This window comes from Silurus aristotelis, assembly GCF_946808225.1.
Source record: "Silurus aristotelis genome assembly, chromosome: 1".
NCBI classification, from domain to species: Eukaryota; Metazoa; Chordata; class Actinopteri; order Siluriformes; family Siluridae; genus Silurus; species Silurus aristotelis.
Window position 1 is genome coordinate 21,809,704 of NC_139574.1, and position 14,195 is coordinate 21,823,898.

General features: G+C 37.9%; 1 protein-coding gene across 4 annotated transcripts in view; it reads right to left on the reverse strand.

The window, feature by feature from the left end:
* The window catches only part of ulk4 (unc-51 like kinase 4), a 107,477-nt gene that overhangs the window by 85,813 nt on the left and 7,469 nt on the right, over positions 1–14,195 (reverse strand). For all 4 annotated transcript variants that reach the window (XM_083550740.1, XM_083550738.1, XM_083550739.1 and 1 more), the window contains exons 15-19: positions 13,972–14,165; positions 12,491–12,537; positions 11,824–11,902; positions 7,444–7,551; positions 1,951–2,034 (exon numbers count right to left, since the gene is read on the reverse strand). In XM_083550740.1, the coding sequence (XP_083406866.1) occupies positions 1,951–2,034; positions 7,444–7,551; positions 11,824–11,902; positions 12,491–12,537; positions 13,972–14,165 (512 nt within the window). The remainder of the gene's footprint in view (positions 1–1,950; positions 2,035–7,443; positions 7,552–11,823; positions 11,903–12,490; positions 12,538–13,971; positions 14,166–14,195) is intronic.

The window sequence follows — 14,195 nt, forward strand, 5'->3', positions numbered from 1 at the left end:
CGATAGCAATATTTAAAATGAAATTTACTGAAGTATTTTATTTGGCAATATTTATGCTTTCCTGGTCGTTCATGTGCTTACTACTAAACTCATTCTTGATCTTAAATGAAGTGCATTTCACAGTTACATGTGTAGCTTCAGATCGATTAGCCCAAAGAAGGATTGCATTTATATATTCACAGGGAGCACAGCTAGTTGTCTGCTTTGCTTTGATTGTCATTATTAATTATGAAACACTTCCAGATCGCTGTCATTTTGTGTTATCTGATCATTAGTGTGACGAGCGCTAGGCTTAATCAACAAAACACCTGAAATTGGATTTTGGTATTGGACCATATTCATGAGCATAAGTGACTATGGTTTGGAATGATAGAAATACACCGATACAGGAACATATATTGCATATATAGTGTTTTTTATACAAAGCATCTTACAGTTCAGCTGAACAAAACCTTGTTCAAAAGCAGTGGCAACTTGGAAATACCCTGATTTGAACTCACAGCCACGCAGTAGCCCTGAGTCCTAACCCCTGACTCACCACTGCGCTGTTTAAAACCAGGCAGCAAAATGAATTTTTCAGATTTCTGAAAGTTTCCATCATCACATCCTATTCTGGCAGCTTTAGCACACATTATTGTAAAGCAGGAAGCAAGATTGCATGCACAATAAAAAGGTGCTTATTATTGCAGTGAGATGAACTAGTTGATCAGCTGTCCTGGATTAGAAGTGTGCTCTCTGTGCGCCCTGTGCGAACACAACTATACTGTTAGTCATTGTGTGAAGGAACAGAGCAGAAAGGAAAACACCTAGAGTTCTCATTACAGCGTGCTGGATATGCAGCGAAACAAATCACCTTATTAAGCAGGGTGCCTCCCCAGCACCTTACACACGCACCCTGACACAAAGCCAGAGAGGTGATACTAAAAATAATCTACCAATAAAGCATTCAAGGGTTGCACGCAAAGCCCTGAGTTGAATTCGAGAAAACTAGCTGGCAAAAACGCTTCTCTTCGCCTGGAGTCACAGGTTTCCCACAAATAAACAGTTACTGAGTGTTAACTGTGAGTTTCTGTGAGAGTTTCATGAGTTAAAGGTTTCACCTTTGAGCCTTTCTGAGCATTTTAATGAGAGTCATTTCATTTAACCAACTTTAGTAAATATTTACCCAAAGGCAATGCTACTCCTAAAAACTCGAAAGAATAACAAAAGCAATGTAGCGGGTTAAATTTGGGCACTTTTACAAAAGTGCCAGAAAGTAAACAACTTTTGATAGCTACTGACAGGCTAGAAGTCAAAAAAAAATTGGCAGCTGCTGAACCAGTACTTGAAGACGTCAATCAAATAATGAGATTTACATCAACTGAGGAAATAACTGTAAAACTTCAGCTCATACTGAAGCATTGCAGTGTGTGTTTTACTCATAATTTATATCCACATTTGTTGTAGCAGTTATTTCATCTGCCATCCTAAAATTCCTTCCGAACATCCTCTGCTAATAATTCAATAACCTATTTGTAATATCTAGAGAATCATGCGGGAGCACAACTTTCCCCGTGTGTGTGAGAGAGAGAGAGAGAGAGAGAGAGAGAGAGAGAGAGAGAGAGAGATTCTTGGGGACACTGCAGTAAGCTCTGTAATATGTTCTGTTCAGCCAGTCCAGAAGGGAGCCTACAGTATGCTCCACTATTAAACAGCACAGAGTGTGTTAACCACTATTGTGGTGATAAGCAGAAACATTACTGAAAATGCTGCTGCAGGTACGTTGTGCGAGTATGACAGCACTGGCTGATGACTGAGTCTGCTATGCACCCTTGACTTGCGGCTAGCAAACAATGCCTGTAGGGGCTGCAGAGGGTTCATTATCACGCAGATCCCCCACTCCCCAGTCCCTAAAAAAAAAAAAAAAGAAAGAAAATACACACTATGCTGAGGACAGCGCAGCAGTCTTACCCCTTCCCGAAGGCACCTCATTAACACAGTGTAGGCGGCAGCAGGAACGACCCACAATCCTCCTGGGTGCTCTTTCTTTTCCTCCTGCAGGGAAGAAAGAGAGAGAGAGAGAGAGAGAGAGAGAGAGAGAGAGAGAGAGATGGAGAAAGCGAGAGAGCGAGAGAGAGAGAGAGAGAGAGAGAGAGAGAGAGAGAGAGAGAGTGTGAGGGGGGTGGAGAACAGCGAACTCATTTCATTGGGGGAACAATTAAATATGGTGTAAAGCAGCAGCCATCGTAATTAGGCAAAATAAACCAACTTCACAGACAACTCTATTGCTTTACACAGCCAGCTCTGGTGGAAGCAAGAGAAGCGGTGTAGATGCAAATGCTATGGGGAAGAGGAAAAAAAAAAGCGGAGTGTGTCAATTAGCGGGGGAAAGATACATAAACCACTCTAGACCAAGCAGAATCCAAAACACGCTCAACTTTGGCTGCGAAAACACTGAGCGACTATAAACATAACCAGCATGCAAAAGCGACAATTTCATCTCATCCGAGGCCTATTTTATTATTTTTTTACAGCAAACTGCACGTATTGTGAACATGCTAAATTAAACATTTCCCTCCACAACTTTCTCAGTGATCAATAAAGGCCTTAAATCCCTTACAAAAAGGCTAAAATCCAAATTTCACAAATTTAATAGCAGAAAGAAAATGAATAGAATAATAGCATTTCTGATTTTAACATCTTGTGGATCTGTTTTCACGCAAGCTGGTGCAATGCTGGCGTGCTGCTAATTTGTTTTGCCGTACTTTTTTACGTTTAGCTGCTATTTGGCCGTTTTTTAAACGAACGTATCTTTGACGATGTGGGTGAGCAACGTCTTAGTGATGCGTCATTTAAACCTGGTTGGAGCAATGTTACTTTGAAAACTCACTTTGGGCCAAAAATGCACTTGTCCCTCTTCCTATATTTGAGGGAAAGATTAGAACATAAATCAGCTACTTCCTGCAAATGATAATCACACCTGACTGCTCTTGTTTGATTAACTGAGACTGTTCATATTAGCTCAAACACTTAATATGAGCAGAACAAACAACAAATAAAATCGATAGAATATACAGTACAGCAAAAACAGCTATTTCAACAATTGTATTGTGGCATTTAAATAAAGATTTAATCGAGTCACAAACATGTCCTCCCTCTTTTGGGTATCTCGGTGGTAAAACGCCAAACCAAAAATGCTTCTGAAGCTTATTTTACCCATTTCACAGAATATACATATTTCCATTGTTACCATTGTTGGAATTCCCAAGTGTTTTGCTGTTTTTATTTATTTCTTTTTACACACTAGGCTATTTTTGCTTACTTGCCTGCACGAGGCTAACATTATTATTATTTAGCTGTAAAGGTTTGCACAGCAGTGACACTTAACCACTGCTCTCTGTAATCTTTATAATATTTGTCCTGTAACTCTTGTTAATTTCCTCATTTAGGCTTCAGTCTTAAGTCAGAGCCTGTTTTTTTTTTTTTTTTTTACCATTGTCTATTAGGGCAGTTAAATTACCACCTTAAAAACCAAATGTGACTGTTGTAAATTATCAGCCAGCTAGATTGGTTCTGTCACTAAAATATTGATGTGAGATAAAAAAAAAATATATTAATTGTAAACAAATTTGATGGTCTGCAGAATTCTGGCAAATGACGAAAAAAGATGAGAAATAGGCTTTTTGTCTATAAACTACATGGATGCCTCTACTATACCCTAAATATATGTATGATGTAATCATTTACATTTATGGCATTTGACAGCTGCCCTTATCCAGACCGACTTAGTTATCTCAGTTATACAGTTGAGCAACTAAGGGTTAGGGTTACCACTTTTACCACTGCTTTTATTTACTTTATAATTTGATTTTTGGCAAAAATCACATTTAACAAACCCATTTAACACTGGTAAAAAACAAGTGGTCTACCTTGAGATGTCTGAAAGCTTAACTGCGATTCCTTCACACAGTGAAGACTTTGATCAACACCAGACTTTGATCAAAATTGTACATTTGTAGGTGCCGTAGTGACAGTAAGTTTGTAGCCACATAAACATTTCTATTAAATAGAACATGTCAAATTTAAACCGTGTGAAGGATTTTTCACAGGTGGCCACCCAAGGTCTTTTATAATCATTATTTATTTGCTTGGATACTGGGGTACCTGCATAACCACTTACCATACAATAAACAATGTTTTCGCAGGAAATAAATTGTCTGTAAAACAAACTGTGTTCTCATTTAATATGTCCAATTAACTTATACAAGCTTGTGATGTTGATATTCAAACCAGACTCCCCAATTTAACAGAAGGATGGAGAGAACAAAGGAAAATCATTAACTGACACAAGGGCACTCAAGTACCTTAGCCTTTGAGGTCTCTAAGCCGATAACATCAATAAGAGCTGTGTGTGAGCTGTACTTTCTGACCCTGACAAACAGCAGAGCTATATGGAAAGGAAATAACAGTACATATAATTCACAACAGGCCATTCCATCTCTCGTATATCAGCCTCATCTCTAGCAACAGAGCAATCTCAACTTCCTGAGAGCTGCACAAAACCTGCTGCACTTACATAGTCTAGAAACTGACAACGCTCACACAGAAACAGAGAAACATTGAATCCACACTTGCTTGTTTCATACAACAACTAAAAAAAAATCCATCATGTAGAGAAACTGTGGAATATAAAACAAAGCTTTCTTTTCATTCTTGAAAAAATGTATGGTAATGTATTAATATAGATTAACGATATAAAGCTTTAAAATGTGCTAATTAGGATATTTTATATATATTTATATATATAAAATATCCTAATTAGCACATTTTAAAGCTTTATATCGTTAATCTATATTAATACATTACCATACATTTTTTCATATATATATATATATATATATACAGTGGGTACGGAAAGTATTCAGACCCCCTTAAATTTTTCACTTTTTGTTATATTGCAGCTATTTGCTAAAATCATTTAAGTTCATTTCTTTTCCTCATGAATGTACACATAGCACCCCATACTGACAGAAAAACACAGAATTGTTGACCTTTTTGCAGATTTATTAAAAAAGAAAAACTGAAATATCACATGGTCCTAAGTATTCAGACCCTTTGCTGTGACACTCATATATTTAACTCAGGTGCTCTCCATTTCTTCTGATCATCATTGAGATGGTTCTACACCTTCATTTGAGTCCAGAAATTTTTGATTATACTGATTGGACTTGATTAGGAAAGCCACACACCTGTTTATATAAGACCTTACAGATCACAATGCATGTCAGAGCAAATGAGAATCATTAAGGTCAAAGGAACTGCCTGAAGAGCTCAGAGACAGAATTGTGGCAAGGCACAGATCTGGCCAAGGTTCCAAAAAAATTTCTGCAGCACTAAAGGTTCCTAAGAGCACAGTGGCCTCCGTAATCCTTAAATGGAAGACGTTTGGGACGACCAGAACCCTTCCTAGAGCTGGCCGTCCGGCCAAACTGAGCTATCGGGGGAGAAGAGCCTTGGTGAGAGAGGTAAAGAAGAACCCAAAGATCACTGTGGCTGAGCTCCAGAGATGCAGTCGGGAGATGGGAGAAAGTTTTAGAAAGTCAACCATCACTGCAGCCCTTCACCAGTGGGGCTTTATAGCAGAGTGGCCCGACGGAAGCCTCTCCTCAGTGCAGGACACATGAAAACCCGCATGGAGTTCTCCAAGATGGTGAGAAATAAGATTCTCTGGTCTGATGAGACCAAGATAGAACTTTTTGGCCTTAATTCTAAGCGGTATGTGTGGAGAAAACCAGGCACTGCTCATCCCTTGTCCAATACAGTCTCAACAGTGAAGCATGGTGGTGGCAGCATCATGCTGTGTGGGTGTTTTTCAGCTTCAGGGACAGGATGACTGGTTGCAATCAAGGGAAAGATGAATGCGGCCAAGGACAGGGATATCCTGGACAAAAACCTTCTCCAGAGTGCTTTGGACCTCAGACTGGGCTGAAGGTTTACATTCCAACAAGACAATGACCCTAAGCACACAGCTAAAATAACGAAGGAGTGAATTCACAACAACTCCGTGACTGTTCCTTAAATGGCCCAGCCAGAGCCCTGACTTAAACCCAATTGAGCATCTCTGGAGAGACCTAAAAATAGCTGTCCACCAACGTTTACCGTCCAACCTGACAGAACTGGAGAGGACCTGCAATGAGGAATGGCAGAGGATCCCCAAATCCAGGTGTGAAAGACTTGTTGCATCTTTCCCAAAAAGACTCCTGGCTGTATTAGATCAAAAGGGGGCTTCTACTAAATACTGAGCAAAGGGTCTGAATACTTAGGACCATGTGATATTTCAGTTTTTCTTTTTTAATAAATCTGCAACAGTGTCAACAATTCTGTGTTTTTCTGTCAGTATGGGGTGCTATGTGTACATTAATGAGGAAAAGAAATGAACTTAAATGATTTTAGCAAATGGCTGCAAAATTAAAAAGAGTGAAAAATTTAAGGGGGTCTGAATACTTTCCGTACCCACTGTATATATATATATATATACACACACACACACACACATACACACACACACATACACACACACACACACATACACACACACACACACACACACACACACACACACACACACACACACACACACACACACACACACACACACACACACACACACACACACTGCCTTGGATGGTTTTTCAGAAAAGAAATAAAAGTATTACTTGTATCTTCCATTTTAATAATGCGCAAAATTAACAATGACACTGTGCTATGGATAATGTAATCTTTATTAAGACGGATTCATGTGTATAATGTATGTATCTATATTAATACATCACTAAAGTTTTCATGGAAGCTGCACTGTATATGAATAAGCACTGGTCATGACTCAAGACATGCTAGCAGAAGGAGCACCATTTCAACACTGAGCGTCTGTATGAGGCTGATATCAGTAGAAAACGCTGAACTGAATACTGGAAAGAAAAATAAAGAATCTGATACTATTCTGAAACAAATCTAGGCTGAAATATGTGGTGCAATGTAACATTACATAAACCAACCTAAAGCGAGTCACATAATAACTGCCAACAAAGTTACGAATAGAGCAGATAACTAGTAGTTTAGCGTTTACCTGGATTTATAATATTTACACACATTTACAACACAAATGTTATTTACCTTAAAAGACTTAAGTGTTTGGTCATTTTGGACTGACATTTTAGGTTAAGTTTTTCAAAGTAAATAAATCCTTTTGATGTTTAATAGTTTAAAATAAATATAATAGACATTACATTTGGTTTCTGTATAAATCAGAAAGAATTACTGTATTATCTCTAGAAATGAGGAAGCCGTACACATGGCTCAAGAGGGATTTTTTTTTCTTCCTCAACTAATTAGTCATTACGACTTCAATAAACACTTGTACTAATAACCACAAGTGATTTACACACCATTTTGGAGTACTGTTACCTGTGTAGCAATGAGGTACAGGAGCTCTCCTAGTGGTGGCAGAAGGCACTGCTTCAGCTTGCTGTTCCTGAAGTTCTCACGCATAAGCTCGGTGAACATGGCCACTGCCTGTGGAGTAAACAGATGAGTAAAATCCAGAAAGCTCAGTATAGTAACAAACTCATGTGGCCGAATCTACTTTTCTCTAAATGAACAGCCTGCGATATTACTTTTTTTTTTTTTTGGCCATTTAAAAAAAAATACTTCTGCAAATAACAGATGCTAAGTTGCCTACAGCTTCACTTTGCATGAATATTATTCTCTCTCTCTCTCTCTCTCTCTCTCTCTCTCTCTCTCTCTCTCAGCCCTCACAGCAGGGAGCTATGCTAATAGAGCCTCCATACCACCATGCCTGTAATGACTTTGCATGGAGCAGATGTTGGTGACCAGGTTTGATGAGCCTTAGCCATGAAAGGCACATGTTGATGATTGCACATTTCACACAGTTTAAAGAGCACAGTAGGTGCATGCTGAAGAAGGCTAGGCTGTATTAAGCAGCACTGCTGGGCTCTTTCTGCTTTCCCTCTGCGGATGGAAAACCGCCTCATCCAACTGTGGACTGATGTCGGTGATGCAGCTGATAATAGTGAACTTCAAAAATAGGTACAGGACCTATTTGTTGTGGGGATAAAAATCTAAGGCGAATTTATACTTTTGTGTGTGCATATTTACAAATATGTTTGAACAGACGTAACACGTGAAAATATTGCCAGAGCTGGATAGACCAAATAACAGCATAATAAAAATAATGCACAAAAAAAGTCTCTAGTAGTGATTACTAATCAAAGACCCATAACGCAGAGTAACAATTTATTAAAGATAAAAATGTGTCATATTTTACACTGAAGATAACATGAGGCAAAATTACACTGACACTTGTCTAGCATTGCCTGCCATTTTAATGCACATCTCTTGATCTTCAGCAGCACAGTTCTCCAAAGGTTATTTTGCACTAGCTTGGGTATAGAACTGGTTCTGACCCTGGTGCTACAGCATATATTTCCCTACCTAACCAAAGCAGCATTTACTTGGCACGGAGCAGCACAGGCACTTGACACGTAGCTGCGATTTCAGAAGCGTCCATGTCAGCTCCTCTGTGAGCTGCAACTTATTCACAAACCCGGGCTCTGAGTCTTAATGTAAATACATTTATGTGCATCATATAAGCTAGCTTTTAATCTAAATCCAGATGAACACTGAACACTATCTCTGCGCTCTTTCTAAACAGATGAGCTGATCTAAACAACCTTTTACAAAAGCCTTTGAAAACATTATATCTTACTGTTGTGTTGATATGCAAAGTATTTTTTTAGGGGATATCTGAAGTGCAATCAGGGGGATATTTGCATGTTTGTGTGGGTGTCTGCATAAAGCCATGCAGATTCAAGATTCAAGATTCAACACGGTGTTCATAAACACAACTGAAGCTGGCATGTGAAATAAGTATGAATAAATGCAACTATTTGCATATAACAAATATGTGAATGTAAGTCAGTTAACATAAAAATAAATAAATAAAAATAAAAACAGGGAAAAAATGCAGTAAAAATGTTTTTGAAGGTCACTGTGATAGTGATAGGAGCAACATAGTTTTTTCAACTACCAAGACTCTACTCAATACTATTGTAACCTTGATGGCTGCTGATTACTCGTCAATAGTACAGACCTTAACAATGAAATATTTACTCCCTCAGGCAGCAGTGGCTGTAAAAAGGAAAATACTTCAGACGTTAACAAATTATAGATTTTTAGGCTGAATCCTGAGCCTCATTCTAAAGAAGCGAGCAACATGAAAATCACACTCAGTACCTACAAAACATTTCTCCTAAATATAACCGAATACATCTTTTTGTACGATTTTGTCACATATACAAATCATCCATATATTTTTCATTAGTACCCACAATACACTGAAAGTTTATATCACATAACAAAAAAAAAATAAAATAAAAAAACCATATTCAATACTTTTTCCACAATTAACATGCGGTCAAATTATCTGAGACCACTAGCAAAAATGCCTTGAATTCTTGTCTAATTTATTGCAAACTGTATTACAAAACGATAACATCAGCAATAGATCATGTGAAAACCGATCTTAGCCTGATGATCAATCTTAGATTAAATGCATGGGACAGTTGTTTACACACATTCTCAATGGAAGGGGCATGACTCAAGTAAAATCTGACTTTTTTTCAATAAACGAGGAGTCAATATAATATTTAATGACCTAAAATAGTGGGAAATCTGCAATCCTGAGGTTTTTAAAGTTTCCTTTCTTTGTTTTATTATGGTTTGCTTTCTCTGTTGTAAGATTTTAAACTTCTGTTCATTGCGGTTGTCAAAATCACCCAATACACACAAACTCACACACACTTACATTTTTAATATGATCTCAGATTTTCTACCCCACAGTTTGTTAAAATTTTCTCATGCATGTTGTCTTCATGTCTTTTTGTCATGCGCTTGATGTTACCTGGCGCTCTAAAGTAGCAGCGCAATTTTACTGTTTTTGTAATCTCTGCATTCTGAAAACATACATATATCTACACAACTAACTTGACTACCCACTGCTGAAGCGAACGTAGATGGGAAGATCAATTCTGTAAATATAACAACAAAGGTGATACGAATGTATTTTAGATTTAGTTAGTAGCACTAGTGAGGACTGCATTTACCAGGAAATGTGGTTCACTTCATTAGACTAGTGTTAAATGTTTATGAAACAGATTTCAGGAACAATAATAGCATACGCCACTGACAGAAAGAGATGCAGAAATTGAAACTAATAGGCAATAAAACCTCTTATGCCTCTTACATCCTGTAATTTCCTCTCCACACAAGGCAGCCAGTGTGATGTCTATTTATAGAGGCTTTTATCATTTCCATGACAACAACCAAAAGCAAAGTTTCTTTCAGCTGTTGCTTTCAAACCAAGGGTCATCTAACACAAATCTATAATGACAGACAGAACATTAGAATCCACTTACATTAGAGTGGAGTACCATACCCGACACCCTAATTATTTCTTCCATCTCCCAATCATACACTTGAACACAGTCCCTAAAACTGTTCTCAGAATAGCTTCTGCTAAACCACAAGGACCTGGAGAGTGTACAAGGAAACATCCAAAACCGGTGCCGCTTTCTCACTGTGAACAATGAGAAACCCCGCGACAAAAATGGCCATGACAGAAGCAGTCCGCTCTGATGCTCGACCCCTGTAGAGATGCTGCACACATCTCTAGCTTGTCAGCACCAGCTCCTTGTGCCTAAAATGGCGGGTGGTCAGAGTCAGCGTTGGTAAGAGCAAAGAGGGAGTTAAAACGTGTGAGCGTGTGTCTGCTGCTCGCTCCCAAATCCTAAGCCTTGCTAGACTGCTGTTGCCGGCCATTTTGTAGAATAGTCCCCACGAAAATAATGTTCAGGAATCAAAAAAGCCTGGCTTGTCAGTACAGGAACAAACATTAAACCCATGTGAACTCGGGATTAACAGTGAAGCCCGTTCTGTAAGACATCAATTAGAGCATCGTTTCTGAAATCATAAACCACATCATAAACCACAGTGCAAGCGTGCAAACCCTTTGATGTTTGTTAGCATTTTTACAAGCATGTTTGGGCAGGAGGGATGTCCTCAATGCACTCTGGGACAGTCTGCGCCGTACGTATCAGTTCATCAGAATTTTTTTTTACATCTGCTTTAGGATCTGAACTACAAAAAAAAAAAAAAAAAAAACTTAATTTTTTCCCCCTAATATTTATTGAAGTATAGGGTTTGGGAGACACATGCTAAAGAGATGCTACAGTGACACCTGCTGGTATTTCGTTCACTTCAGAGATCCAAGCACATGTGCCCTGGCACCAGCTTGGATAAAAGATGATGAAAAAACATCCTGATCTACCACATACATGTCAGAAATTTCATAACCAAATGACCTGCCTCACTTTGCTTTCCTAGATAAGGTCCTTCTAGTGTCATTCCAAACCAATATTAATGCACCTTAATATATTATAACTATTAAGGAGGCACCAAGAGATGCTAGATTGGAAATTTATCCACGGTAGGACGAATAAAGGTATATCTTACCTTAAAAACTGTAATAACATTCCCAGAGACTTGTTTATTATTTTTACTTCAACCAACCCAACATTCAGTACTAGTAAACTATCACATACTAGAAATGATAAACCTTTAACTTCCTTATCAAATATAAACGTTAGACAGAGATTAAAGCTGCATAAGTGCTGTGTGTAGTAATTGGAGTTTAAAGACATTTAAAGGGGGAGGGGGGGATCGGTAATCAGAATGTGACTTCAAGATCAAGGTTAAGTACCAACTCACTTCTATAACAGGAACGTCCTCTTTGAGCTCTGTGCTATGACACGCCAGCAGACCGATGACTCTCATTACTTTAGTCTTCCTAAAGGACACACAAAATATTTTTTATTATTAAAATCATACATTGTCAGCTTAATAAATTTGACCCTCACACACACAGAATGACCTTAAAGAAATAATAAACAGAATTCTATTGATCCTGCCTGATTATTCTTTTTTTTTCATGAACAAGACATGTGCAAATCATTGATCCCAAAGTAATGCAATTACCTTCAATTAACTTCAAGTTTCTAGAAATCATATCACACTACAGGGTAAAAAAAAAAAAAAACATATGGCCACAACAAAATTCCCTCCTACAGCTACTGTTTATACATAATGAAACACTGACTGTTTTATGCAAGATGCAAAGCTGTTGCTTGGTTACAGATGGCATGGAAAAAGAGTGTAATTTTGTACATGGCCAATGTGTCACAGGACTGGTAACATCCAATACTGTTCATCGAATTCCACTTTTCTACTAAACTGGTTACAAAAAAAAAAAAAGTCTTGTGAAGTTTTGCAAAACCAATAAGCAGAATAATACCATATACAGATAAAAAAGAAATTATGGAAATGGAAATGATAAATGTATCAATAGTGATTGCTGCTTGCATGGCATCATACTTACATATCCCAGTTAGAGGCCTGTCGCAGCTGTTGTATCAACACCGGGAACTGAGAGAGAGAGAGAGAGAGAGAGAGAGAGAGAGAGAGAGAGAGAGAGAGAGAGAGAGAGAGAGAGAGAGAGAGAGAGAGAGAGAGAGAGAGGATGGTGGAGAGGTTAGCATTAAATGTAATTTACGATAATCAATTTGTAAAGCCTATCTACTGTTTTATGGGGCATTTATTGTGATTTATGAGTTAGTCTTCAGTGAGGGTAAAATAAGAGGCAATCAGCTGAGTATGACCTCATGCTGGTGAAGGGAGCCACCTGGTGGCCAGAGAGGAATGTCTTCATTGAATTATTGTTCATTTACCAAACTGAATAACAATTTTTCTTCCAACACTGTTATACAGTGCAATTTACTTACCAAAACTACTACAAACTTGCTTTGTTCAATTACTTTGCTAATTATTTGAAAAATATTATGAATACATTAATGTGTTAAACATATGAGATTATATATGAAATATAAAATTATTGGAATAAATATTCCTCTAATATTTTTGCATTCATTATTAAAACTGTACAAATATTGTTACACAAATGCAGTAGTTGAAAGGAAAGACTAGATTACACATACCAGAGACTTAAACATTGCATTTCAGCCAATATTGATCATATAGTTACACTTCTTTATAAAGTACTAGAACTTAAACTACTGTAGCAACAAAAAAAAAAAAAAAGGAAAACATACATAGTTAAAACATGACTTTCTTACAGATTTGATACAACTATATTGCCACTTTCTGAAAAACAATAGTCATATCAGTTTACACATAAAAAAAAAAAAAAAATCCAGTCCAATTTTCAATAATTTTTTTCAGAGAATCTGATAATTCTTTTTTCTATTTATGTCCAGGTCACCATTTTTTGCTACTATCTGTCTTCTAATCATCCTAGGCATCAGATGGGTGCCATCTCTAGTTTTAATCAGTAAAAAGTACAAACCAGATATTCATGCAATGTTTAATTCTGTAAAATCAAAAATGTATGAAACCAATCGCAATACTATTGTACAACGATCAGGCATAACATTATGACCACTGGACAAGTGAAGTGAATAACATTATGAGCTGTGAAGTAAATACCACTGATTATCTCTTCATCATGGCACCTGTTAGTGTGAGGGATATTTTAGGCAGCAAGTGAACATTTTGTTCTCAAAGTTGGTGTTAGAAGCAGAAAAACAGTTAAGGATTTGAGTGAGTTTGACAGGAGCCAAATTGTGATTGCTAGACGTCTGGTTTAAAATATCTCCAAAACTGCAGCTCTTGTATGATGTTCCCGGTCTGCAGTGGTCAGTATTTATCAAACGCTTTACGGAAGGAACAGTGGTGAACCGGCGTGTTCTGTGTTCTGATCCAACACTGAGCTCCTGTAGCTCAAACTGCTGAAGAAGTTAAAGCAAAAGTTAAAATATTTGATACGGACCCAAAAAGGCTTACCAGCTGAGAATGTATAAAGCGAGTTGCTGTGTCTCTGTGGCCACAAACGCAGCACAAATAGCACAGCAGATTGAGTTTTGCCCGTGGGGTCATTGTGGTTCCAGATCCAGCCCTTTCCACTGACTCCAGAACAGCACATACCTGCTGCAGGAAGCCCGACCATTCATCTGAGCTCAGACATGCCAAACGCTCGACTGCAAACACAAGCAAACGTTCAGAAATAA